The sequence below is a fragment of the Tasmannia lanceolata genome, unplaced genomic scaffold (assembly GCF_043159265.1).
Source record: "Tasmannia lanceolata isolate RefF3 unplaced genomic scaffold, GAP_Taslan_0.1 ptg000016l, whole genome shotgun sequence".
In the NCBI taxonomy this organism is placed as follows: Eukaryota; Viridiplantae; Streptophyta; class Magnoliopsida; order Canellales; family Winteraceae; genus Tasmannia; species Tasmannia lanceolata.
In genome coordinates, this window is record NW_027518693.1 from 6,145,890 (window position 1) to 6,163,865 (window position 17,976).

Here is a 17,976-nt window from a genome sequence, read left to right on the forward strand (position 1 = left end):
ATTCGCCCAAGCATTCATGGAAAGATCCTCGCCAATTCATAATTACCTCTGGAACTTCTTTCTGCATAACCCACAGTACCCCGAAACTCCGAAACAGTGAGTTCCATATGCAACTCGAGAAAGGGCAGTGGAGGAAACTGTTCATTTATTCTTATTTGTTATTTCTTCTCTTTGTTTCTGGGTTTGTTTTCCATATTAGGTATTTTGGGGTTTGCTGGAAAATGTTGCTGAATTTTGATGGATATTGATGGACTAGTGAGGGAGAGGGAGAATCATTAGATTTTCATGGTGGGAAATTATGGTTGAAGAAGATTGAATTGCAGTGGTTCGGATTTTGGTTTTGAGAGTTGTTCTAACAATTAATCCCTAGAATTTTAACTTTCCATATCGAAAATATTTGGAATGCTAAACCAAAGGGTGCCTGAAAATCAGCCACAACGGCATCCCCATTGGATCCACGTCATCAAGCTACATTTGTTATTCCTTCAGGCTTAGCCTGTTCACTTGTCTTCCCGACGCTAGAAAGGAAAGGAAAGGAAAATCACTCATTTTTTCCTGAGAAAGCACAAATAGCGTTGTTCTCTTTGTTTCCCGGGAAACTAGAGATACTGACGTGGAAAATCAAAATATTATGTGGAAATTCTGCTTTCCTTTCCTTTCCCTCAACTATTTTCCCACCGATTTGATAAGAAAACGATTTTCTCACTGTCGCAGGAAAATACGGGAACGAGCATGTGAACAACGAGAAAGCAGGTTTCCTCAAAATACGATTTTCTCACTATTCCTTTCCTTTCTTTTCCATTTAATCTGGGCAAGTGAATAACGAGAAAGCAGGTTTCCCGTGACGGTTTCTTTTCATTTCTTTTCCATTTTATCACGTCAGATTTCTTTCCTTTCTTTTCTTTTCTTGCAGCGAGAAAACAAGTGAACCGAGCCTTAGGGCGCGTTTGGCTACCTTGATTTTTTTTCTTTTTTTCAAGGGAATATTAGATTGCTCAATGGTGAGGGACAGTGGCTGAGGGATAGATGCTAGAGGGCTGATAGGGCAAGAAGAGCCAGAAAAATCACAATATAAAAAAACTCCCTCAAAATCTGATCTACCTTCTCACACTCATCTAGTTTATGAGCCCTGTATTTAGGATCCTTTATAGGGTACTTTTGGATCTTACTTCTGAGTCAGGGTCATGATCCATTTTGAATCGGACTGCCCTAGGTCCTTATGTTATAAACAGTAAGGTCTTCAGGTTAGGAGAGAAGGAGCATCCATCATAATATAGTGTATCTATCACAACAAGGGGTTGTAGATATGAGTTCTTGCGTCAAATCTCGATTGGTATCTTTTGGTTAATTTGGAATTTCGAAGGGCGCATTTTGATTAGTGAGTCAGGATATATGAATGGACGGTCTAGATCACTATAAATGTGGTTATCTTAAGACCAAATTTCACATTCAAACACAAATCCCATGTGCTTGACTAAGCTTGAAAGTAAAGATGGTTATTTTTTTTTTCCAAGAAAACTCCTAAATGGTCCCACCTTAGTGTTATAGATGGATGGGTCCCGCAATCAATGGTCCCCATAGGTCCTTTTGATCTTCCAAGATGAAATAGATTACATGACATATCGTCATGCGAAACAACCAATTACTCCAAAAGCTTAAGCCGTTGGGGGGCGTTATTTAATCTTTTGTACTATTAACACTTCTCTTCATGTTTTGCCCCCTCTTTTGGGTTGGCCAATACATGTGGATTTTTATTTTCTTTTGAAACCAGGACCTTTGCCCTGAAACCATGTGAAACAACCAATTACTCCGAAAGCTTAAGTAGTTCGAGATGGTGCTGTAACACGTCAACTGTCAAAGCCATCATCATAGTTCAAACACTCTCATTAATTCTATAGTTTAGCTATTAAAATACAAGCATTGAAATAATGCTACTAATCCTAAAGAAGAGAATTTCAACAACAAATATCTTTAAACCTTCCCAACCCAAACAACCAAGAAAGGTGTGTTAACAAGAGTAATTCAATACATAGTAGAAATCTCTTTAAAATTCACAAATCTAGTTGCAAAGATAAAAGGAAAAAGAAAAGAGAAAAACATGTTTGTCACTCAAAGGGGAGGCGCTTTGCCGTAGTTCTGCAACATGTGTCTTTCTTTTGTCTCTCCTCGGTTAGAGAGAGAAAGTGGAGAGAGAAAGACACATGGAGAGTCGATTTATCACTCCCCTTTGGATTATTGCTATCTTGGTATTCATTCCGTTTTAGATTCCCGAGTGGGTAAACAATAGCAACAATTTCTTCGTTGGAAAGAAGAAAAATACACTTGGTTTGTGAGCCCCTAACCTATTATTGGGCTAAAAAATACGTTTAGTTTTGAGCCCAACAACGATTGTAATTGTCTGTGCTCAGTATGTGGAATGTGGAATTTGTGCCATACAAAATGTTTTTTCCCGCTGTCAGTCTTTTTTTCCAAGAAAAATTTTTCTCCTGAGAATGATATGCCACTTCTAACTTCTTCCCCTATAAGTTTGCTAACCAAAAGGGTTTTCATTATTTGATTTTCCCTCTAACTTTCACCTTTCCCCAATTAATCCCAGGTGAGTTCTTCACCTATGAGAGCTCGTCGATTTGATGGGCAACAGCATAAGTTGTTGTGTTCAAAAAAATCATTTTCATTGGACGTTCCTAGCCTTCCGATCTATAGAGGTTTCCATAATAGTTCAGAAATCTAGGATCATCTTATGGAAATGATTTTTGGGGCACAACATATTTACATTACGGCCCATCAAATTGACAGTTTGGATCAATGCTTATACCATATAAAAAGTCTAAAAGCAAGGGGTATTTTTGTCGCCCCAACATTCTTTAGATAAAGGGTATTTTTGTCATTTTCAAATTAAAAACCATCTTCCGTTCTCTTTTTGGAAAAGATGGTTAGGATCATCCTATTAATAGAGATGATTTTATGGTGTTGGGGCCCAAAAAATGAAGGGTTTAGATCTTTTAACAAGTTGGGGTCAAGTGATATTTTTCAGTTGTTGGCTCTAATTTTAACAAATTAGAGCATTGAAATACCCTCATATATAACAAAACCGTGATATAAAGAGAAGTGAAGAGACAATAATGCCACTCGACATGTATAGACCAGTTGTACTCACGGCTAAGAAAATCTTCTTCATCCATGGTTTCATCCACGTTGGAGCACGGCCATGGGTCTCGCATGCATTACAGAAACATATTTTTAACTGGGAAACATGAGTTTCAAGAGGGTTTGATAACCCAGAGACGTACGCTCCTCTTTCTTTCAACCTAAAACTCGATGTAAATTTTAGAACAAATTTTTCGTCAAAATAATCGGAACCGAAACAAAAACCTAAAAAACCAGGTGCCAAAAATTCGCCAAACAATGTTTCTTGTTTTTGTGTTTCTAAAATGGAAGAAAAAAATCGTTGCCAAACACAACCTTACATACCTGGGTCCTTCTTTCGATTTCACAAGCCCAATCTCAGCTTTCCATGGGGAAAAAACCATGAAAGCCCAACACAAACCAGACTTTCACTGTATCTGTAAAGGCCAATGCCATAAACGAAGATGCCAATAAGGTTTACAGCCAGCTTTTCACGGAGATTTTCCTTTGGGTTTCCAAGGTTTTGGTTTGGGATTCTTGGGTTTTCAACATTTTGCTTAGAGTTTCGAAGGTTTTGGTTTTGCATCCTTTGGTTTTTATTAATGCTAATGAATCAAGAATTACCGTAAGAGAGGCATCACTCTTACGGTCTTACCATACCCTCCTTCCATTTGATAGTTGTGCCAGTTATCTCTGCCGTTCCTTCATCGAAGAAGCAAAATGTCTTTGTAAGCTCTGTATCCTCAAAGTAAGGGTTAGGGGAGAAGTTCTGGAACATCAAAGGCACCAGAAGTAATGAACAATTAGAACAGTTCTTAAAGTGCCAAACAGAACAGGTTAGGACAACAACAATAACAAAAATAAAATATAAGATAGAAAAACAGCTAACCAAGAAAAGGGGAAGAAACTCACAAATGTTACAGAATACCCAGATTCACATCTTTGAAATCCTCAACGTCAAGTGAAAGCAAGTACTTGAAAATCTACACTGACAGGTTTCAATAGTCAATTCGAGTTAACCAAACATGGCAGGAACTGGACAGTAGCAATTCAAGTTCGACAAAGGGAGAAACTGTCGGAAAGAATAATGTAAAAACATTATGCCGGTGTATGTTTCAATAGTCAATTCAAAAGCACCCAGACATTTTACAAACAATCCTTCCTTAACTAATCCGAACAGATTTTAAAAGCCCTAAAATCTATTTGTTGAAATAGTCCAACCATTACAAGATGACATGCTAATCTTATGTTTGCCCTTGTTAATCTTTTGTGTTTGGTAGCAGTTTCTCCTCGAATGAAATATAGGGGTTAACCATTTTTTTTCTTAACTCCTTTCCCTGCTTTTGTATCTTCTTTAGTAGAAAAGAGAACAAGTCCACAAACTGACACTTTTCTCTGTTATTTTTTCGTCTTTTTTTTCATGTTTTTGTTAAACATCTTGCGAGCTGAATGATTTGGCAATTAGGTTCATTGTAATGCTTTATGTTCATTTTTAACAGATACATCACCTTGTAATTTCATTGTTAATTGTTTAAAATAAAACTCTGTTGCTTGGTTGCTAAATGGTGAACCTCACAGTTGGGCATACGTGTTTTTTCAAAGATAAAGTTAAATGTTCCACCACCTTAAAACACAGTTTGGCAGAATTTTTCTTCATTTTTTTTCCCTTCCTGTCCAAGGGATTACAATGTTAGTCAAGTAATTGATTGTGATTATATCGTTAAATTCCTTTTCCAGATTTAAGAGCATTAATAATACATTTTTTAGGCTCTTAGAATGGCACTTGGTAAAACTACTAGAGAAAAACTTTGAAGCCTTATAATTGATATATGCACCTCTTTGTTCCTATCTGCACGCATCCAAGTTCTAAGATTTGAAGAAAGAGTGATCCCAAGTGTCTAAGTGTAGCTTTATATATGATTTTCTATTTGTTGCAAGTCTTCCATCATGTAACCTCGTTTATATTGTAATCTTCAGATGAAAATCAATAGAATGCCTCCTTTTCTAGTTATATTCTGTTTTTTTGCTGGACTTTAGGAGAGTCCCTTCTTTTATATTAAAATACTAACAGGAAATTCATGGTAGGGGACCCACTTGCTTATGATCATAATATTCTCTGGGGAGTGATAAATCGACTCCCCAAATTGATAAATCGACTCCCCATGTGTCTTTCTCTCTCCTCTAGGCTAGAGAGAGAAAGAGGAGAGAGATAGACACATGGGGAGTCGATTTATCACTGCCCTATTCTCTGCCCTCATGCTCAATTTGAGGGACGAATATCACCTTCGTTCGGCTCTATTTTTTGTCTTCTTTGCTTATTATATGGTCCATTTTTGTGAGGGCGGCCCAAATTCTCCCTTGCGTGCTTATCTTTGCCTATGACCCCGAGTACGATTGGGAATTTGGGATGATCCCTTTATTCGTATCCGTTTATTCATCTTGCACTATTTGTTTTTCTCTCTTTTGGGGTGTCACTATTAATCCGCATCCTCAGTGATTATTGCAAGAGCCTGAAAGACAAGTATGGAAATCCTAACAAGGTAATGCTTTCCTTTTTTCACTCTTTTCTTCTCCTTTTTCGCTGCTTTTATTCAATATCTCACATTCATTTTTTCTTGGTTGATGTTTCTTGATTGTAGGATGCTGTGGTGGAATGATGAAAGCATTGAATTGAGCTCTTTATGGTAAATACTCTTTTGTTTCCTTTCAGGAGATGAACTTTAGGTGACCAACTCTGTGATATACTTGGGATATACTCTCCTCTATCTCGTTAGTCTTACAGCAGCCATTATCTTTTTCTATGCAAATTAGGTTTTAGATGTGGACACATTTTATACTTTAATGTTTGTGTTTCAGACAAGTTCTTATTGCTCTTGCTTATGTACTTATTCCATACATGAGAGTCTTACGAATTCTTTGGCAATTGGACGGTCGATGTAGGCCTTTTAGTAGATCACTCGTTAATATACATCTGAACCCCACATTGACCTTATAAGTATTTCTTTTAATGGAAGTGATATGTTTGCCTTCCTTTTCTTTCCAGGCCACTCCCTCTAGGACTCTAGTGTATTTATTGACTACACCTTTTACACTAGAGGGGGATGCCCGGGGAAGAAAAAGGACTGAATATATCATTTCCCTTCTTCCAAATCAATGGTCACACTCTTTACGTGGGTCATGAGAGACTTAATCTTGATAGTTAGGATCAAATTAATCTATATTCTATAAAGCCACAATGTGCACGCTTTCTTATTTTCCTTCTACTTCTTTTAAGTGCCTCACATCTTTCAGTTTCTGAACTCAGATTATTATGGACCGTTCCTTGTGATGAATTTTGTTGCTGCCTTGTAAGATGCTGGGCCCACCGCCCACGCCATTTAAAAAATAAGGTGTAAAATAGCGGCCCCATCCAAGCTATGAATGAGGTGTATAATGGTGCACCCTACCATATTATGGTTTTGCGTAGAGATGGTGGGCCCTCCCAAATCGAACCCTGAGGTGTAAAATAGTGGGCTCCACACCTCAAAAATATGGTGTATAATGGTTGGTCTCACACTCTCACCTACGATGAGCATGATGGGATGTAAATTTTATGAAGCATAGGAAAAACGATGAGTTGTTTTTGTTTGATTTTCCATTCATAAACAGTGTGCGTGTGTGTGTGTGTGAGAGAGAGAGAGAGAGGAATGATAGACTGAAGGGGGCCTTGCAAAAAGGCAGTTACAAGTGCGCTCCTGTTGGTCCTTATTAGGGGTGTAAACGGATCGAATTCGGAGCGGATATGGCTATATCCGAATTTGATTACATTATATACTATCCGAATTCGGATTCGGATTCGGATTCGACGAATATTTAATATCTATTACTGAATTCGTATCCGTCGGATGTTGTTCGAATTCGGATATTATCCGTATCCGTTTATCCGGTAAATTCGAACATTTTATTGCAGCACTTTATCTTTTTTTTCCTACTTACTCGAATGAATTTTCCAAACCTTAAAACTAGACCTCTACATTCTCTTCACAAAATTAACTCTCAAACCCTAAAATATATAAGATCTTCTTCTTCCTTTTAAAGCAAAGGCAGAGAGAGAGAGGGAGGCGATGGGGATGGGGATGGATGATAGTGTTGGTAGTGGTCTTTGGGTTTTTCCTTTTTTTTTTGGTATATGATGGAATGGGTTTGGGCTATTTTTGTTTTTATGTTTTTTTTTCTAAAAAGAATATTCACTTTTCTTATAGAAACAAAAGATAGTGTGTCATTAATAAAAATAAATATTAATGATATTATTAATAATAAATAAAAAGGATTTACTTCTCGGATTCGGATGTTAAACGGATCGGATATACCATTTACCAGATTCGCATCCGCTAAGAGCCGGATATCTCATAAACGGATTCGGATAATATCCGCTTGAAACGGATTCGGATAATATTCGCTTTAAACGGATTCGGATGCGGACGGTAATCGAATTTCCGAATATCCATTTACACCCCTAGTCCTTATAAGCAAAGTGCATTTATGGTTACAGTTGTCAACGTCATTTACAGTGCCACTCCCTTCAGCTGATCATTCCTCATAGATATGACATCCCTTTCCTTGTTTTGTATTTTTAGGGAGAGCACATAGGGATTGTAGTACTAGAATCAAAGAGCATATTTTATTTTATTTTTATCTTTCTTGGGCAAAATTTATCAACATTTGATGCATATAGCCCAGCCCCCCTCTAATATGCATCCAAAGTTAATAACTTTTGCCCAAAAAATGATTAAAAAATAAAAGATACTCTTATATTCTTAGCCCACAATCCCTATATGCTGTCTCAGAAAAATACAGGACTTTGAAACCCAATGTCTAATCTTTATCAATATTTTAATTAGGCTGTTCATCTATTAATAAGAAGTAATGCTTTCATGGTCTTCAGGGCAAGAAGAGACGGGTAAGATGTCTGAAACATGCATTCCTACTGTAGATCTCTCTCCCTTCTTTGTTGAAGGAGATGAGCATGGTAAGAAAAAGGCCATTAACACCATTGCTAATGCATGCTCTGGTGTTGGGTTCTTCCAAATAGACAACCATGGGGTGCCACTTAACCTCATGGCTCGAGTCTTAGAACTCTCCAAGGCCTTCTTTGGCCACCCAACTGAAGAGAAGATCAAGTCGTTGCCTATGGCCGGCTCTGGATCGCCTCTCCCCATGGGCTACAACCATTGGCGTGAGGCTACTTCGATTGATCGAAATGAAAACTTAATGATCTACAATCCATCCGACGGTCCAGATAACACGAGATTCAATGTCTACCCTTCTGAACCACCTGGATTTCGGTATGTTTCGACTCCCACTGGCATTATATTGGGTTAGGTGTTAATATGAGAAGCGCCCTAAACTCTCATTGGGCAATCCTAACTATTGGATCATGTGATTTTATTGTGGTCCCATTTGCATGCCACCAATAGTTAGGGTTGCCCAATTTGATCTAGAGGCTATACAAGGTGGTACCAAATAGATGAACAGTGTGGATCATAGTTCCAACGTTTGAAAATAATGGAAAATTTTGGGTGAAAATTTGCGGGAAATACATGTATTTACCTATTTACAATACGAGGGAGCCACTTGTTCAATGATCCAGACAATTTATTTCCAAGGTCTTGCTATGGATGGGCCGTGCATCAAAATCCCCTCCCATTGGATTATTCTAAACCTCCAATTTGTATAGGCTTTCTTAAAGTTTCTAAACCTCCAATTTGCAAGGCCTAAGATAACTTGTCTGATCCCTAAAATGTCTTTTTCAATATTTTTTTCACAAAATTTATAAATAATATATGAGAAATTGACAAACTAATTGTGAAATTTTTGTTTAGTTAGGATGGAGAGTTAACATTCAATTCGAAAAATGCAAGAATTTTTAAATTATTAATCTAGGATTTTCAAAAGTTCAAAATGGGGCATAAAAAATTCAGGGGGTTTTCAACAAATCATTAATTATTCAAAAAATTTGTAACTATGCTATGTGTCATGCTAATATCATAAGAATGAACCATATCATTTTGTGATTCTCACAAGTGCATCTCATTCAATCACTCCTCAAATCGGCAATTTTTTCTTAACTGAAGAAGAGAAACCTCTTTTTTTTTTTTTTTCCTTTCTTGTTCTTGGGGAGTGTACAGGGAATTAGTAGAAGAGATCACTCCTTACCTGCACAAAACTGCATCTCTTCTTGAGGGAATTCTCAATGACTCTCTGGGGCTCCCTCACAACTTCCTCAAGGAATATAACAATGACCGGAGTTGTGATTTTTTAACCATGCTTCATTACTTTCCGGCGACGTCCGAGACTGAAAACAGCGGTGTAAGTGAACACCAAGATGGGAATATCGTTACGTTTGTTTGGCAAGACGATGTGGGAGGGCTCGAGGTTTTGAAGGATGGAGAATGGATTCCGGTGACGCCTTTAGAGGGCAAGATCGTCGTCAACATAGGCGATTCCGTTCAGGTGAAAGAGAATTTAATATAAATAAATTATTTCAAGTATTTTGATCATTCATTTAGAACCCACCTTGGAAGTCATGAGCAAAGTCCAAAAATGAAGCCTTTTTTTAAATTTGATTTCAACAAAACAAGGGTAAGAGTGGACGGAACAATATCTCCTAAATATAAGAGTTCAGTTTATACTTAGATCGAGGGGGCATTCAGTAGTTTTGCCTTTTTCTTCTTTATTAATACTAAGCCCAAAGTAATTATTTTGTAATGCATCTCCAAGGTGGGCCCCAACATATGAATGGCCAGAAAATGCTGGTTCCATATGGGCCCAAAAATTAAACCCAATAGAAACTTTTTCCTTTAAATGACCCAAGTACTCGGTCGTGTTAACCGAGTTTTCAACTGCTTCAACTGAATACTGAGTATTTGATTGCTCTATACGAAGTCTACTAAGTTTTGCTTTGGCGGAATTTTGGACCACGTCCTTATTTTGAACTCCTACTTTCTAGTGCTAATCAAAACTCCTTTGACTCTCCGGAGTACTTGGTTGTGTCCACAGAGTACTCAGCCACGTTAACCAAATGCTCGATTGGACTGCACCAAGTCTATTAGGATTTGCTTTGGCCATGAGTGCACTATTTTAAACTCCTGTTTTCTAATGTCTAAATTATTACTTCTATCATATGAGTACCCTTATTAATATAATTCTTTGCCATTAACAAAAAAACACAAAAAAAAAATCATATGAGTACCCTTAATTTCTTCATCTTTTTTGAAACATTTCAAAGGTGATGAGCAACAAAAGGTTCAAGAGCGCTATTCACAGGGTTGTGAGGAAAGAAAGGAGCCGTTTCTCTTGTTGTTTCTTCTATATTTTAGCGGGAAACAAGTGGGTTGCACCATTGCCTCATTTCACTGAAGACCTTGGAGAGGCACCCAAATACGAAGGGTTCTTTTACGATGACTACAAAGAAATGAGGATGACAAACAAGACCCACCCACCTTCTAGACCTGAAGATGTCATAGACATTACCTACTATGAAATCACTGGTTAGTCTGGTTAAAATAAAACATGCTTAAGATGACATTGGCTTAGATAAATGTCTATCATATTATATAGTTAAAAGGTTTGGGTTTTTTGTTAGGGTGGGAATGATTCCATAGAAAGAAATTTGGTTAGATGCCTACCAATGTTTGCTTGGATAGATGTACATGTATCTCTCTCTGATAATGTGAGAAAATGAATGACAAGCTTAGTCGTTTGTTCACTTTGTTGCATTCTTGGTTGAACACTTTCATGTAGCTATCATGATAGAGAAACTTACACAGAAGAGTCAATGAATTTTTTGGAACACTGGAGAACATGCAATATATGTAAATATAAGGAAATAATATCCACACTCCCTTGTTTATTACGCCTATGTTGGTTGAATTTGTGGGTATCAGCACAAGAAATATCCTCATCGGCGATGTCTCAGATGGCTCAAATCCGTCATCAATTTACAAATAACCATCGCTATATCTTTTTCACATAACCGTCACTATATAAGGTGTCGCTAAAGGTTTTTAGAGACGGATATGCCGACTGATAGTCTGATACATGATAGTCGTTAACCGTTGCCACTTATAAGATGATGAAATAATTCTGTTGCTATAACTTATTCTGTCACTAATTAAAAATAAACCAAAAATTGGTGACGATTGATATCTGTCCCCATATTTATTTAAAAGAGTTAGCGATGGATTTTACTTTCGCTAATGACCTTAGAGAAATGAATTAATGACGGATATGTCCTGTCGCTATTTATGGTTTTAGGAGTGGTGACGGAAATAACTGTTGCTAATTATTTTTAAAAATTTGATTGGCGACGGATGCCCAGTGATGAAATTTAGTTTTTTAAGAACATAAATTAGCGACGGAAAAATCCATTGCGAAAAAAAATTACATTTTGGTGGCCCGACTCATAATATATCTACCAATCCCTCAACATATAATCTAATATTAGTATAATGATTTAGATGCTAATTATAAATTAAAATGAATTAAATTACCTCATCGTCCTCGTCAGTATGCTCCGTCCTTGACCTCTTCAAAATTTGAGGTTGAGTAGTTTAGTTATCAGGATTTGCTTAAATATTTTCAAAGAATATTAAATATCATAACACACAATTAAATTTGTATGAGTAATTCTAAACAATTCAATAACTCATAATGTTAAATATGATAACACATGGTAAAAATATTAACAGAAATTTCTTATTAAGTTTTTTGGCATAATCTCTAACGGATCCAAGGACTCAAAATCCATCACCTATGGTGTAGGAGGCTGATCCTTGTTGGAGGAATAAAGAGATTTATAGAAATGAACAATCTCAATCGTTATAGCTTGATGGGTGTCGGTGCACCATGCTATCATAAAACATGAGTAAAATTTATTGGTGACCGCATTGTAAAGCAACAGAAAGATTCAAATAAGGAACAACAAATATCATTACTTAGGAAAGCCAATAAATTTCATATTTTGAGAGAAGTTCTAGTTTTTAACCAAGTTAAGAACAATATTCATCTACCTTTATCTTAAAAGAGAAGATAGTTAATGTTAAGAAAATTGCACCAGACCAAAACAAAGAATTACATAGATCTCAAAGCACTTGTTAGAATCTTAAGATTACTGATTAACGCAATATGAATAAAATTATTGGAGAAGAAGAGGACCATATTGTACAAAATAAATGAATACCATGGAACAATATCAAGTAATAATAAAGGTGAGAGGTTAAAATTCTGAAAACCAGATAGATTCCAAAACTGAAGAGCTTTGTTGGCATCAAGTAGCTCAAAAGGGTAAAAAATTTGAGCTTCTGAGAGGGAGGTTCGGTCTTTCCAGGTTTTATGTATATATTTTTCTATATATTAGTTTTGTTTTTAAAAGTATTCAAAATCCATTGTAGTCCAGCCCGGTCAGGATACCTGGCTTTCACCCAGGCGACCCGGGTTCAAATCCCGGCAATGGAAAAACTTTTTCTGATGTGGAAAAATATACAGGCTTTCTGCCTTTGATTTTGTGTCACATCACAGCTTTGTCAAGACCACTTGTATGAGAGCGTTTAATTACTCACTTTTTCTCTACTTTTTCCTTTTGGAGGCTTCAGGCTTTTGACTGGCCTTTGTTCTCCTCTAATACATCTTTTTGAAGTCGTTGGTCTCCTTTCACCACCATTAGTAACTTCTTCTCCTAGGCAGCAACAAGTGATACTGATGTATGAGAGAGAGAGAGAGCTCTTATTTCTTGTGTGATTTTATCGTCTATGGTTTTTTTTTTTTTGTGATTTTAGCCTCCCCCAATTTTTTTTTGAGATTTAGGGACATGGGGCCAATTAGAGGGGGAGAGAGACTAGTATTCTGGTACGCATGAGTGAAATGGTGGGACCATACCATCAAAGCATGAGGTGTAAAATGATGGGCCCCACCCTAATTCATAGGTTTGGGTTGAGATGGGCCACCACACTAGAACATGAAGTGTAAAATAGGGGCCACCACCCATCATACTATCATAGCATGAGTTGTAAAATAGTGAACCCATTAGTTGGTAGAGATGGTGGGCCCACCAGATTGAGTGTAAAGTGGTGGCACCCACCCATTATGCTATGCTATGCTTGGGTATAAAATTTTGGGCCCACCCTACCAAAACAAAGCTCAAGTTATAAAGAAAAGAAAAATGTTTTCCGATGAAATGAATTTTCTTGGAAAGAAAGCTAATGAAAATAGAAAGAAGAGGAATTCTAGATTGAAGGGAGCCCTTATTAATGCATGATGGTGATGTGTAGCCAATAGGAGAGCCCTTTCACTTCTCTTTTGTAAGGGCTCCCTTCACTCTAGACTTCCTCTAGAAAGAAATATGCTTGGTATGTATATTACTAGCATTCTTGGCCATGCAATGCACTATGCATCAATGCATGGGTTTGAGTGGATGTGGCCCACCCGTCAAAACATGGTGTGGTAAATTAGTAACATAACGCAAGATAACACTCCAACTATTCTCTAAGCTCTAGCAAAATTTGAGTTATTTTGGATATCCTAAGTAAAGAGATTTTATATGGTGCTTATAGTACTATAGTCCATTATTTTTCAAAAAGTACTACACTGCCCTTTTATAGGAAGATCCACACGGTTCATTTGTTGAGGGCACAGCTCCAAAAATCAGTTGCACGGGATGATCCTAACCCTCCGATCTACCTTTTGTGGTTCAACTCTACAATTATTCCCATGGAATATTTTTTTAACGTAACGGTTTTTCCAGGAAAAAAATCTTTCTTAGAGGATTCATTGCTATAGCATCCCTTGGCTAAATTAGTTGCACACTCGAGATTGGTGTTAAGAAAAAAGGGACATTTTAGTCATTGATCTGTGAGATTATTTAGGGTATTTTATTTAGGTGCTAGAGCCAAAGAGAAACTCTCTTAACATAGCTATCTAGGAGGTTGCATATATTGATAAACGATCTACAAAGTCCCCCATATATGTGCATGTATAAGCATGGAAAGCCCCTTTTTTGGTAGGTACCTACACGCCATTAGCATGATCTAAACCCTTCATTTGGTAGGCTCTATAGCTGAGATGACTTTAAAGTTCCTATGAACTTGATTATCCCGACCATCTTATGAATGGCTCGCAAATAGACCCTCTCCTCTCCTTACCCAATACAAAAAAAATCAATCTCCCCTTTAATAGAAAACTCTAACTTCCATAGAAGGTGAAATTGTTAGGCATTTCATGTGCATTGATGCTCACCCATTAGCCATTATTGTGGTATTTGCAGGTCAAAGAAGTCTCTAATCACCTTACATGTCCTTTCACAACAGGGAAGATAAAAATGAAGATTATATTAGATAACATTAAAAACTATTTATTTGGGCCCAAATTGTTTCATCCGTAAATAAGAAGAAACAATAATGTTCTAGTGCGCCCGCAATATGAAAAGGTTATAAAAGAAATAAAGTTAGGGCCCAAAAGTCTAAGGTATCGGTGGAAAAAGGGAGGAGTCAAGAAATGAGGATGTAAATGGAAGTGAATATAAGGCAGTGGGTAATATAGAGGGTTTACAAACTTATGAAAGTGGATTCGACTTCTAAGGGTCTACAGTATTTGACACTATGAACTACTAAATATTACATTTTAGTTTGCAGCTTATCTTTCTACCCCAACTAGTTTGGAACAAAGACTTAGTCGAGTTGAGTTGAGTTGAGTTGCAGCTTAATTATCTTTACAAGTGTGTACTCAGTCTCCAATCTTCTTGAAGATCTTTTTGTACTTATTATCTTTGAAATGCGCTTTTGGCTTCTTTTGTCAGCATGCAAACGTACAATATCAACTTAATGCTTCTTATGTGAATGTGCAAATATACAATATCAACTTAATGTTATATGGACATTGTAGTATTGTACAAGGCTAGGGTTATAATTTTACAAATGGGTAAAAGGTTATCACAGGAAAAAACCGTGAGACAATCTATAGAAGATATTGTAGTTAAAATACAAGTGAATTAGACAGAAATGGGTGTACTAATCTGAATGTGTGGTCATCCATGTAACTTGCTTACTTTTCTTGATGCAGGGTTCAACACCCTCAGGATATTTATTGGCCATTAGTGAAGATAACAAACATTATGAACTTGATCCTGACAACAATAGGTGTTCCAATAGGTATCCTCAGTTCACATATCTCACCTTTCTCTCATGACATTATTGAATGATCAGTGAATATGAAGAACTGTGCCATATAATGTGTTTTTATCAGGATTTTTATTTACTGCCCGAGCAATGGAATTCATCGTATTATTTCTCTTTACTCGTAGCTTTGGCTTTGTTTCTTTTTTACCCATGTAGCATATTTTCCCTGTTTCTCTCTGCCATCAATTCTTCTATTTTGCTTGTTATTTCCATGAACGATTCATAACCATGTAATTGTGGGTATTTGAAACCCCTTTAAGTTGCACTCGTGTTACAAGTTGCTAGCTCCTCCATCCAGGGAAGGGCTCTAAAAAAAAAATAGGTGGGGATGGAAAAAGTTTCAAACTCCATTAGAAGCTTTGTGCTTCCATCCTGGAACATAAAAAACTATAATGTATGGTATGTTTTAACATAACAGACTGTATTTCAAGTTCCTTTGGGTTGTATCAAAAGAGAATGGAAATGACACCTGTTGGTCACTCTAATCAGAAGGGTGGTTATGTTAGTCCAATGAGCCTAAGAAGAGGATGCATGCTTTTTTGTTGGGAAGAGGGCATCAAGCACGACATTCGCGTGGAGATATGACTTGTATTTGCTCTGCTATTCTGCTCAAGCATGGATGAGGAAAGTAAAACACAAATATGCCTTACTCAGACTTGGCATAATATATTTAATGGTAGAATAATTCACGATAAATAAAGGAGAAATTAAGGCCTTTATGGGGGATAAAAATCATTTCGCTTTGGGATATGACCAGGCATCCAGCATAACATTCTAGAGTAATTCCCTACGTTGAAAAAATGTTCACTAAAAACAGGTAAAATAAAAAAAGAAGATTATATTAAATAACCTTAAAAAACTTTATATTTGGTAGTGATATTTGCTGTTGGTTCATTGTTTACATTATTAATTAGATCGAGGTCTTCTTCTTTTCAAGCTTTCTGAATCATCTAATGGTTTATAACCCTATTTATGTAGTATCATAGTCTAAATAGGCTGAATAGGCAGGTGCTTATTGCACTGTAGGTTTTAAGCAATGACCATGAGAACATGCGCAATCTATAAAAGTGTCACGAGACAGTAAGAACAGCTAAACATAAAATATCCTAAAGGAGATTGCCATCAAGAAATGTAACAATGAGAGAGACGACTGGTTTCCAGAAAACCCAAAAGCCAAAAATATAGAAAAAAAATCCAAAACAGAAAACAAATAAAGAGATGATAAATTTATGGCTTCACAACCGGCAAAGAGATGAATTTATACTTAATAGGGGTGAACTATTAGCTTCAAAAAGAGAATTTTTTAATAACTTGTAGTATTATTATAAATATAGAAAAAAAATCCAAAACAGAAAGCATGTGCTCCTGCCTACTTTCTTAGTAGCACCTAATTTTTTCATCCTATTCAATTGTAATATTATAAGTAATTAAAATGTTATCCTTTTTGGGCCTCATAAGTTCACCCATTTCAAGTATAAATTTATGTCCTTTATCGGTTGTTAAGTCGTATTTTCCGAGAGATTTTATATGGTGTAAGCCGTCATAGTCCAGAATTTTTCAAATAGTAGCTCACACCATAGGATGATCCAAAATTCCAAACTGTCCATTAGATGGACCTTTTCTGGCTATATATAGGAGTTTCCCACAAATGTTCATATCTTCAAGAGAAATGATAGGAAATCTACACACAAAATGTAATCAGCCCTGACACAATAAGCTAGAAAAACATCGAAATTAAAACGAAGACACAACAAATCTGAAATGCCAAATTGTTGTGTAAAACCAAATCCTCATCCACAACAAACAAGAAATTAAGACAGAAACCAAACTTGTCATTATAAATCTCACGGATTGCGTGCTCCAACAACTTCCACTTCTCTTTGTACTTCGGAAATTCCTCCTCATTTTCCCATTTTGTGAGTGCTTTAACTTTGGCGTTTTCTTTCCAAGGTTGCCCTTTCCACAAGTGACCCCTTCCGCGGTCCTCAGACGGAGTAACTATTCTGATAATAAGGGGCTGTTTGGATACGCAGATTTTAGAATCTTGGATTTACTCAAAATCCTAGGATGGGAGACAAGAGAAGTAGACCGTCCGTTTTGCTTCTTTTTAGAATTTTGGATTTTAGGTAAGAAATCCAAGTTTTGGAAATCTCTCCCTCATCCTGCGATTTCTAAAACCTGGAAACATTGGATGATCTCCTACTCCCTTGCTGACAGAAAGAATGCTGAGGGGAAAAAAAACGATAGTCTTCTTCTTCTCTCGTCTCCCTTCTACGATTTTGGGGAAATTCAAGATTCTAAAATCCGCAGACCCCACTTAGGCCATACTTAGGTGGGCCGCAATCCGGACCATAACACCTTTTATGCATTGCACTTTCAATTGTGGCATACCATTGTTTTGATATTTGCACCCCTTTTTTACAAAATCAATTTGATTCGCAAGATGTCACTTTCGATGCTTTAGTTGGGCGCAAACTCGTTGTCATGCCATGAGGTGCACCCGCTATTAGATAATGTGTCCCACCTTTGATTGATACGAACCATTCAGTTGATCATGGTTTTAAATTTCGAACGAAATCCGTAATTTCGGTTTCAGTCGGGACGGACACCGAAACAGAACATACCCGAAACAGTACATTAT

General features: G+C 36.8%; 1 protein-coding gene and 1 non-coding gene across 2 annotated transcripts; both read left to right on the forward strand.

The window, feature by feature from the left end:
- Window positions 1-8,070: 8,070 nt before the first annotated feature.
- LOC143848917 (1-aminocyclopropane-1-carboxylate oxidase 5-like) lies at window positions 8,071-10,660 on the forward strand. The gene is made up of 3 exons (XM_077357963.1): window positions 8,071-8,450; window positions 9,294-9,618; window positions 10,394-10,660. The coding sequence occupies exons 1-3, from the start codon at window positions 8,071-8,073 to the stop codon at window positions 10,658-10,660; spliced, it is 972 nt and encodes a 323-aa protein (XP_077214078.1).
- Window positions 10,661-12,547: 1,887 nt separating this feature from the next.
- Window positions 12,548-12,621, forward strand: TRNAE-UUC (transfer RNA glutamic acid (anticodon UUC)). The gene has a single exon. It is a non-coding gene; the product is annotated as a tRNA-Glu (tRNA).
- The last annotated feature ends 5,355 nt before the right edge of the window (window positions 12,622-17,976 follow it).